The 10,848-nt window shown below is 39.9% G+C and overlaps 2 protein-coding genes across 2 annotated transcripts; one reads left to right on the top strand and one right to left on the bottom strand.

Annotated features, from left to right (window-relative positions):
• The first annotated feature begins 137 nt into the window (after positions 1–137).
• Positions 138–1,104, top strand: C1GALT1C1 (C1GALT1-specific chaperone 1). Its single transcript, XM_010080060.1, has one exon. The coding sequence runs from the start codon at positions 138–140 to the stop codon at positions 1,092–1,094; it is 957 nt and encodes a 318-aa protein (XP_010078362.1). The 3' UTR covers positions 1,095–1,104.
• A 3,284-nt stretch (positions 1,105–4,388) lies between these two features.
• On the bottom strand, positions 4,389–10,436 carry MCTS1 (malignant T cell amplified sequence 1). The gene is made up of 5 exons (XM_010080061.1): positions 10,213–10,436; positions 9,482–9,579; positions 8,270–8,403; positions 7,163–7,230; positions 4,389–4,613 (listed from the first exon to the last, which is right to left on the bottom strand). The coding sequence occupies exons 1-5, from the start codon at positions 10,434–10,436 to the stop codon at positions 4,532–4,534; spliced, it is 606 nt and encodes a 201-aa protein (XP_010078363.1). The 3' UTR covers positions 4,389–4,531.
• Between the last annotated feature and the right edge of the window lie 412 nt (positions 10,437–10,848).

Here is a 10,848-nt window from a genome sequence, read left to right as displayed (position 1 = left end):
AGCAGCGTTATCCTGGTGTGTGAGGTCAGGGAATTGCAGCGGGATTTAGAAATTGAAGAATGTATTAAAACGAGACAGAATCTGCCGCAGTAAATGAATTCCTGTAATTCTTACAGTGTGTCTCCTTTCTAGGAAAAATGATTGCGGAAAGCAGCTCCTTTGTGAAGGGTGTGGTGCTCGGAGGAGCCTTCTGCATGTTGGTGACGCTCCTGGGACATATCAAGGAGGGCCATGGGACTAAAGCACATCACCACGAGCATCATCACATCCAGGCTCCCAACACAGAAGATGTCTTAAACCTTTCAGAGGGTGAACGCATGGAGCTTAGTAAAAGTATCCGCGTCTATTGTATCATCCTTGTGAAACCAAAAGATCTGGGGCATTGGGCTGCAGTGAAAGAGACGTGGAGCAAGCACTGCGACAAGGTGGAATTCTACAGCTCTGAAAACGTCAAAGTGTTTGATTCTGTAGTTCTCAACACAAATGATATGTGGGTGATGATGAGAAAAGCTTACAAGATAACATATGAACGCTATAAAGATGAATTCAACTGGTTCTTCCTTGCATATCCAACAACATTTGCTATTATTGAAAATCTCAAGTATTTCTTGCTGCAAAAAGACCCCTCACAGCCTTATTATATAGGACACACTGTGAAATCTGGTGACCTCGAGTATGTAGCTGGTGAGGGAGGAATAGTCTTAAGCATTGAATCACTAAGACGACTCTCCCGTGTTCTTGAAGACCATGACAAGTGTCCAGAGCAGGGAGGTATGATTTGGAAACTTGCTGAGGATAAACAGCTAGCAATCTGCCTGAAGTATACTGGAGTGTTTGCCGAAAACGCAGAAGATACAGAAGGAAAAGATGTCTTTAACACTAAATCAGTGGCTGCTCTCATTAAGGAAGCAATGTCTACTCACCCTCAGCAGGTGGTGGAAGGCTGCTGCTCTGACATGGCCATCACGTTCAGTGGACTGGCCCCAAACCACATGCACGTGATGATGTACGGCGTTTACAGGCTGAGACCCTATGGCCACACGTACAATGATGCACTTATCTTCCTTCCACCTGAAGGCTCAGACAATGACTGATGTCTCTTCAGAGAAGACCTGAACCCACGGAGTCACCTCTTCTCATGACACACATTTGTACGGACAGATTTGATTTTTGTATCTGGTGGTACTGGTGTACAGGCTTTTTTTTTTTTTTTTTGCACATTGAGGTTTGGTAGAGCTCTGGAAGGAGAACTTTTTTCTAAATCTTTTATACAGAAATGCTTCTGGCTTTTTACAGTGCTGGAATGAAATGATGAAGTTAATGTTTATGATAAATGGAAACTAAGTTTATATGGGGGGTTTGTACATGTAAATATTTATTAATGAAAACTCAAAAGAACTTTAGTCTACTGTCACAAATATATTTTTGCAAGATTTTGATTCTTTCAATTCTTCCAGGCATTTCCAGAATGTCTTTATATCTTTCTAAGATGTACAAATAAAACTATGGATTCAGTCTCAATGACTAAGCTATTTCCTTTAAACTACAGGATATACAGGAGCTATGCTGTTGACACAGCACCTGTTGCTTTATGTACAGATCCTAACCCAGTAAGGAATTAGCAGGAAGCAAGCTGATGAAAGAGATCTGTTAGGCAGTTGCAGCAGAGTAATACTAAGTGACCTTTGGACTGCTGTTTTTAAGCAGACAAAAGAAAGAGATAACTATATTTGAGCATTAACACAGTCAGCCTGTTAGCACAAGAGTGATTGCTTATTTAGAATTTCACTTCATATATAAGCATTTTAGAATAAAGGTTCAGTATTTTCACTCCTGTTACTGGTGCTAATAGTGTTTACAAGGAAGATGTTCGTTAACTATCAATACAGATGTAGCGTAGGTGAATTTAGTTGTTTTTAACACCGAGATGCAGAAAGTGCGACACACGCTTGCGCTCCCAACTTTTCTTTGAATATCATGCAAAACAGGGTATATGCCACAAAGCAGCCTGCAGACCACCCCAGTACAGGGTTGGGAGGGGCAAGTTGGGTGGTGGGTTTTTGTTTGGGGTGGTTTGGTTTTTTTTCCTTCTCCAATTGCATGCACTTGAAATGTTTTGTACAAGTTACCAGGTCACACTCCCTGGAAGTCACAAGTGGGAATAAGCAGAACTTCAATGTTTGCTCCACTTGGAATCCACTGACCTGACTGGGCTGCTTCAAGACTTGAGGAAGGTACATCTATCTGCTACAGCTGGACCATCACAGGCATCATTGGTACCACAGTATCTACAAATGATGAGAAGAGACCCTGTTGTCTCACCTTTCTTTAACAGACCCTTCGTAATACTTCATCCTATCCTGAGCTGCAAGGGAGCAGATGGGGAAGTGAAACAGCTGCTTCAGAGCTGATAAGAATATCCGCCTCTGTTTTGTTTTAGCATCAGGTCCATCATTTTTGACAATAGTACAACAACTGCTTAGACAACCAAGTAAGCTACTGCAGTTCAGCTGTTTCAGAAGGTGCACCTTGTCTCTTGCACGTTCTCCTTCTCCCCATCAGTCAGAGCTCAGCTGACATGGCAACACAAACATGTATGTGATTGCTGCCCAATCCTACATAAAACTTAAGTTAGTATTTTGGACAACATTTTCCTAAATAGGAATGCAAATAAGTTAAATAATGCATAAATTATTATCTTCTTACAGAATAATTTTTAAAAGGTTAGATCCACAGTTGGGAATACTCTGACAAAGCCGGGTAAAGGAAGTAAAATTTTGATTTCAATCGTGTTTCTGATACTAAAGACAGTTCTGACCTCACTGCAAGAACAGTAGTCATAAGGCAAGTCAAGGAAAAAGAAGGTGAGTTAACAATTCAAACCAGAATAAATGTCATTTATCACAGATCTGAGTGGTACCAAAACACAGCAGGAGGAGACAGGATGGAAGGGAAAAAGCAAGCCACAGAACACAAGACTATCTCATTTTATGCAAAAAAGAACCACTGAAGCACAAACTGATTCCCCACAGCACTAACAAGAAATTAGTATATTTATAGCAGAGTCTTTACGATGCATAAAAATATCCCTTAGCATTCTGAAGGGAAGGTCTGAGGTTTAGTCAAACTTTTTTCTGCAACACTGCTGTAATGATCACCTTAACTGATGTCTTCCTACATTAATAAATAGTTTCAGATTTACCCCCTCACTTTCAAAAGTACGATCTTGTAAACAACTTTACAGGAGAAATTTAGAAGTAGCAGGTATTGGGTATCACATTCCATCTCCTATGTCTTAATTGGACTTTACAATCAGATGGAGAACACCTCTGCCATTATCTCCTGTAAAGATCCCAGAGCGGGGAAACCAAACATGTAGAACAGCACCGAGACAAGGCACTTGCATACAAAATTACCTTCTGGCATTATAAAATACATGTGTTAGAACAGAGACTTGAAATATTAATAAATACTTCCAGAGACAGAGTTATGAGTGGTTGACCTTAAAGTTTCCTTAGTTTATTAAAGGATTCCGTGGCACAGGCTGTTTTCCATAGGCATAGCTTTGGGAATGCAGTTGCTGAACAAAGAGTTGGATTATCCAGACAAACACACAGTGCTCTGTAACCCGTTCTGTAGATGGACATACACGTGGCAGTGTGCACAAGCTGAGATCTCTTTTGAAGTTCCACCTGAAGAAGCTATTCCTGGCTACATTGATAACTCTGCTTCACTATTATGCCTTTGCTAAACAGTGATTTTGTTTCTGCTCCTAAAATAAGAAGACAAAGAGGGAGTAGAGCATCAGGCACCAAGTCGTCACACACTCCATTGGGAGTATGCCCACCATTACTGTGAACTTCACTATAAGGAGAGCGCCATCAAACAGTGCTGGCAGGTAGAAATTTGAATATATATATTCTTCAGATATGAACTAGCATAAAATAATTTCTAGTCCACATACCAGTTTAAGTTCATAAATCCTATACAGATAAATGCATATTAAAAAGAGAAAATCCTTAAGTAAAATACTGAAGTTAATGCTGCTAATAAATTAAGTTAAAAAATAAATGTCAAAAAACCTGATTTCTCCACATTCAACAAACAGGTAGACTAACAAGATGTTAATCAGAAGAAAAAAATCTGAAATGTTTCAGAGGTTTTATAAACCATACTAGTTATATTTTACATACACTTTATATTACTCTTTTAGAAGAGCATAAAAAATGTAAACATTTCTTGGCTTTTTCCTCCTCCTCGTTTTAGTCTACTCACAGTCCATGCATGATCTTCCCATCAGATATCTTCAGTCACTGAAGACTTGGGTTTAAGACAAAACAAAAGAACTGTAACAAAAAGAAATCTAGAAAACTATTGTAGCCTAACAGTACTTTCGCATTCACTTGCTTTATTTAGCATAGCCACAGAACAAAATAATTTGTACATTCAGTCACATTAAAAACAAGGAATTACAAAGCAGTCCACATTTAATCTAAGTGCATTCCTTTGGAGTAACACAGTTCCTTTTGTTTCACTTGTACGTCTTCATATGCCAAAGGCCATCATTTAAATAGTGGATATTTTCGATGCCAATCCCTTTGTTGACCTTCTCACTGTAGGAGGAGGAAAAAGGTGCAGAAGTATTAGCTAGGTTAAATATTAGAGCAGTACAAACACAATATTTGAAGGAGAAAATGCAACATTGTCAACTGAAAGGGGAGAAGCTATCATCCACAAAGTCATGATCTTCAACAGCAGGTGGACAAGAAACATTATTTGTTATTACACATACCCACATTGCTGAACTAAGATAACAATATTTGCCTTGCACATTTTGTCAACAACCTTCCACAATATTTTTAACTACTTCTTTGTGAGAGGCAGTTCTTCAGGCAACATTTTTGCTGCTCTTCTTAATTTTAGGGTTTCTCTATCAAAGCAGCATAGCAGCTGTAAGTGACTCTCCCTCTCCTAGCACAGGAGGTGGTGTAACGCAGACAGAATGTGGGATTTGACGAGTTCTGGTTCCAAGCATGCCACTGGCACAATCACATGCAGGTGAGCTGCTCCACTGCTAGCTGCAAGACATCTCAATAAAGAATTATAAATGCAAAATTTATGTGCCAAGGACTTGCAGCATGTTACAGACATATTGTCCTCCTATATCTTTTGAGCCACTTATTTTTAAAATGGTTGTTTTGCCCATCTGCATTGGATTTGTGTTCGTCTTTTTTTACAGTATATTACTCCATGGGAAAATCTGGGTTTGTCACAATAAACAAGACAAATCTCATTCTAGGACCAGGAACAAGTTTCATTTCCCTGGAGAATATAATTTACTGTGTTTACACTAAGTGTTCCATTACTTATAAAACTTATCCAAAAGTAATCAGGAAGGAAAATAGTGCTATGTTAATTCCATTAACACATCATGCATCGTAATCACACCAAGTGACTGAAATCATACTGTTTCACAACATTCTGCTTTCAACAGTATCCCACAAAAACACATGCTAACAGGCTGCATAGATCAGTATCGTTTCATTTTCCTCTCTGGCTCACGTTGCTTCTCACGGGAACAGGATATTCAGCTGCAAGGCTGCTGAAGTTAAGAGTTGGGAATACAGATCATAGAATGGTTTGGGTTGGAAGGAACCTTAAAGATCAAGTTCCAACCCCCCTGTCATGGGCAGGGACACCTCCCAGTAGACCAGGTTGCTCAAAGCCTCATCCAGCCTGGCCCTGAACCCCTCCAGGGATGGGGCATCCACAGCTTCTCTGGGCAACCTGGGCCACTGCCTCACCACCCTCACAGTAAAAAATTTCTTCCTAATACCTAATCTAAATCTCTTTCAGCTTAAAACCATTACCCCTCATCCTGTCACTACACTCCCTGATGAAGAGTCCCTCCCCATCTCTCCTGTAGCCCCCTTCAGGTACCGGAAGGCTGCTTTAAGGTCTCCCCGGAGCCTTCTCTTCTCCAGGCTGAACAACCCCAACTCTCCCAACCTGTCCTCATACAGGAGGTGCTCCAGCCCTCTGACCACCTTTGTGGCCTCCTCTGATAATCTTGGCTTGCAGTGATCACAGCAGGTCACCGCAGATGTAGGACTGTGACAAAAGTAGCTATTCTTTCCACCTACTCTTGGAGTCTTTTGAAGGCACTATGAAGAATCCCAAGGAATGTAATTCCCCAACAGCTAGAGCATGTCCATATCCAGGCTGCTGCAGTCCCAGTCCTCTGCAACACATCCCCACCTCTCTCCCCTGGTAATACAACTTGGTACAGCAGAGTGACCTGGTGATGATCCTGCTGAGAACTATCCCCACAACAAAGAGCAACTTGTCCTCATCAAGATCGGCTTCCTTACACAACCAAGTGCTAGACAGGGCTGCAACCAACACAGCCCAAACCTGCTGGGCGCATCTTCCATCCTCCTACAACACCCTCATAGAACTTAAAATGACAAAGTGGATTAGCTCCTTAGTATTTTCTGAATGCAAAGAACAACCAACAGCCATTTTGATTTCCTGTCTCTTCTCCCTCTCAAGTAGTTTCTAGCTGATGTTTATTCCCTGAACAGATCTCTGCACTTCACAAGAAGCTAAGCTAAGCTAGTAAGCACTTCAGGCAGGATAAAAGGAAAAAAAAAAAAAAAAAAAAAAAAAAAAAAAAAAAGCCACAGAGGAAAGCCCAGCTGGCCAACCAACTACCAGCAGGACTTTAGTCTTTGCTGTCCCTGCAGATAAAAATCACTTCAACATTTTCAACCCCTTCAAATCCAAATTACATCTCTTGCCCAGCCCAGGGATTAAGTACTCTATACAGGTATTTTTTTGTTCAGCAAGATCTTTGAGAAAGTATCATCAGAGAGCAAGAAACAATCAGAGGTAGTACTAACACTGTACATCTTAAAATGCATATTCACATGGAAGAACTATTTTGATTCAATCTGGTAAAGCAGTAAGTAGGGAAGATATTCCCTGCCTCCTCTTCTTTCCCCAAATATTAATCAACAAAATTAGATCTTAAGAAATTCTGTACTTGAACGACACATGCTGCAACAGCGATGCAGTAAACTTGACAGTGGTGCTTATATTCCAAACTAACATAGGAATAAGGACGTAGGACAGGGTATAGTTCAATGTTTAAAACACTTACATGTCCTCAGCTGACATCTTCATTACTCCCACACACAACGCATGTTGTTTTCCCTCTGCCATTATTGCCTACAAATTACCGCTAAGGAAAACAGATTTCTTTTTTAAAACTATTTCAGAAAAGTAAAAGCAATATGAGGAAACCGCTTTCCAAAAAGTCTCAAAACCCCCTGTTGAACTTTTACCCTTTTAGTAATTCTAGAGCTCTAGCGCTTAAAGATAAGCAAAATAATGTGCTGCATTTAACAACTGAATCACAGTGTGTAGAACAAAGCATGTATTTATGAACTTTAAACAGCAATTACAGAAAATTATCTCCCAGCCCTACACTCCATTTCCTCCTTTGTGCCTAACACTGAGAGACTATAGTCTCACCCCTTCTGTAACAAAACTGCAACTGTATCTGGGGCCATTTTAGATTCCAAGGTACAGAAGACCTGAGACACAAATCAAAAAACCAGAAGTACTGAAATCAGACGTGTCCTTTACAAAGCTTAGCAACACGTGATGCTAACTGCTGATCTTTTCCTACAGCAGCTAACAAAAGCAGCACAGCTTGCTATTATTAATGCTGCATTTGCTCAGGGTTCCTTGCTCAGTAATAAGGAATGAATTAGCATACTTTCCTCATTTTACATATGCTAATTTCACCAGACACATAGAGCAACTCTTGACTACAAAACCTAAACATCTTTCCAAACTCCCCAGGAACAGGAGCAACTACTTCTATAACTGAAGGAGACACCAGATTGATTAAGGAGGCTGGAGACAACTTACACTGTACCTCACCTATTTCTACAGTTCTGCATAAAATCACAAAGGAGCTACACTTATCCATTAGCTTAATGGAACAGCATCCCACCCAACAGCACAGCAGGAACAGTTATTTGGTTTGGAACGTCACAGTAAGTAAGAAAATTTAAGAACAATTTTAACCTTGCCAAATAACATCTGAATCTCTGCAGCTCTTTTCAGATTACTAGTTATTCCACAAAATACCATAAAAATCCAAAATAATTCAGATTATGGTCAGCTGAGAACACAACACAAGAACAGAAATTTTAACTCATCTGACAGGAAGCAGTAATTCACAGTTAAAGAAGGATACAACAACAGTATCAACGGCAGCAGGGTAAAGTTTTGCTCCAGGAGACGTCAGGCCAGGGCACATTATATTAGCTCCACTTAGCACAAATTTAATGGCGCCTTTATCAACCTGCTGATGTGGTAGAATAAATGGGTCTAGGAGGGGAAAGATACAGCATTACAATTAATACGGTAAGATGAAAACATTAATAACTCATTATCAAGTCAGTTTAGATGGCACAATTAGATATACAGTGTGCTGCAAGTTTGAAAAACAATTACTGGAGCTCCTGCTGGGCTGTACTGTCCCAAAGACACAAATACTGTCCTCCCAGACCACATCTTTTATCTGAGAACAAAAGGGTAATCTAACACTAGGCCTATGCCTCCTGCATACCCATATACTGAGCAACAATTTTGATAAGTTCACCTGGTGAAAACAATCACACAAGTGCCCACATACTAAGAGGTCTTAAAACTAAGGGCTCTTAAATCCCTCAAATTACACGTATGACCTCTTACATGAAAAAGAAACAGTTTAATGTTAACAGGACAAAAAAGGCAAAGATGGACAAAATTCATAGAGGCTGACAGCTCTCCAAGCCATCCTTCAATTGCACACACGTTGAAGTATTTCAAACATTGAGATTTGACTGAATGACGTCTTTAGGGACACCTACGCTCATCCAAATCAGAGTAACACAATCAAGCAGAACAGTGAGAATAGCAAGAGAATAGTAAAAGAGACTAAATAGTAAAAAGTATGCAGCATAAATTCTTACAGGAGACAAGCATACATCAGTAAACTCATAATTAAAGAGCATTTTTCTAGTAAGACCCTACAAGTATTTAGAAGGAAGCAAAAAGGGTTTAAAGGAAGAGCTGGAAGAACAAAAATAGGGCCTAACAACAGGAAATCTAGATCTCTGTCCTAGGGAAACCTCTCTCAAGTATTTTTGCACACCTTTGCACAATTCAGTTCTTAAAAATTAAAGTTGAGACTGCTTAACATATAGTATCACAATAATTATGGGGGAAGCAATCCATATATAGGTACCTGAAATAGCAAAGCAATAAAATACAGTTGAGAAGGTATACCGCATCTTTGAGATCTATTCTAGACTATATATATGCATGTAAGTAGTAAATTCTTTTTAATTCAGTTCTACAGAAGTCCTGTGGAATCATACACTCACGCCTCTCTCCTCACTACTACCATCCTCAGGAAACTTACATTTGTGAAGCAACCTTAGCGTCGGGTAAAAAATCCCTTCTCTTTGTCTGAAGAACAGCAACTCCCCATTCACAGTGAGGATTTCTATATGTTCATGACTGCAAGATTAAAAGAAATAATTCCAATGGCTCCTTAAACATTTTATACTTTAAAGGAAATATTTCACTTCACAGTGTCAGGTCTATCTTGGCATCAGAGAATTAAGGCAGTCAATTAGCAAGTAAATTTAAAACTAAAAACATTATCTTTTTTATGCCTCATAATTCAACACTGGCCTCCTGCACACTTCTTTCCCCTTTAAAAATGCAAAAAGAAAAAAAACCTACGGACAAATATCCAGCTGTTCGATAGCTACATTTCTCTGGGTTTTTTTAAATGCAATACAAAGCATAGGTAAGGAGAAGGAATCAGCAAAAATTTACTACTTATTTTTAAAAATAAATAATCCAGATAATACATAGAAACCAAAGAACAGTAAAGAAATGCTACTGGAAGCTATCCAAACAATTCACTACTAAGCATCATTTGTTCTCCTCAAGCTTGCTACTAGCATGCCTTCAAGAGCCTGACGAGCACATGCCAACTTTCTGTTTTGGCCACAACATGGACTATCATCTGCAAGAAATTAGATGCTTTCCAAAAGCACAAGGTTCATCTACTATACAAAATAAACGCATAAAGGCAGCAATCCTATTACCTTGGAAGCAAAGGTTAAGAGAAAGGAAGCTTACCATCTTACTATTTTGACTGGGTCTTTCTTTGGCATAATTTGGTTTAGCCATGGTTCAATAACAGGAAACTGGTCTATCAGTTGATTCTTAATGCCTTTAATAACTGAAGTCTTCAGCTGGATGCAGTTTGATACATTCTCCTTTTCATCAAATCTGTCAAATGAGCAAAAGTATTTTAGAAATACACAATTTGCTGCCCCAAAGATGCCATATCTCAGCAGCATTTATAAATTCCCTACAATGCCTTAGCAGTACTACATCTGTTCAACTTTCAAATCCACGAAGCTTAAATTTGTCCTCTGGGAACACTGCGCTGGGGGGAAGCAGGGGGGTTCCTACTGCTAGACTGTCTCTGTCCCTAGACTTCACAACTATAAAACGCTTTCAGTCTCACAGGTACACCCTGCCCCCCGCTTTTTTCCCCCCCCCCCCCCCAGCAGCCGCTGCTGGCAACACTAACACCAACATCCACAGCCCTGTCCCCATCTATTTATGAGCCCTTCTTCTCTGTACTACCCCAAAGTTCAGAAAAGTCCATGACTCAGCTTACTTTTGAGCTTTTTTTCCTTTTAACAAGCCAACACCCCAGAAGCCCAGGCCAGCGCCCCCGATGAGGCCGAGCCGGCCCCGCTCCCC

This window comes from Pterocles gutturalis, unplaced genomic scaffold (genome assembly GCF_000699245.1).
Source record: "Pterocles gutturalis isolate BGI_N339 unplaced genomic scaffold, ASM69924v1 scaffold44309, whole genome shotgun sequence".
Lineage (NCBI taxonomy): Eukaryota > Metazoa > Chordata > Aves > Pterocliformes > Pteroclidae > Pterocles > Pterocles gutturalis.
The sequence above is the reverse complement of the archived record's forward strand: the minus strand, read 5'-3'. Positions and strand labels throughout refer to the sequence as shown.

What these genes read in the sequence shown, in the direction of transcription:
- C1GALT1C1 (XM_010080060.1), top strand. Translation starts at nt 138, where the DNA reads ATGATTGCGGAAAGCAGCTCCTTTGTGAAGGGTGTGGTGCTCGGAGGA.
- MCTS1 (XM_010080061.1), bottom strand. Translation starts at nt 10,436, where the DNA reads ATGCTGCTGAGATATGGCATCTTTGGGGCAGCAAATTGTGTATTTCTA. An exon ending in CTGCCGTTGATACTGTTGTT is followed by an intron (nt 7,231 to 8,269) that starts GTATCCTTCTTT and finishes GGTAATTTGTAG; the next exon opens with GCAATAATGGCAGAGGGAAA. An exon ending in AAGATGTCAGCTGAGGACAT is followed by an intron (nt 4,614 to 7,162) that starts GTAAGTGTTTTA and finishes CTCCTCCTACAG; the next exon opens with TGAGAAGGTCAACAAAGGGA.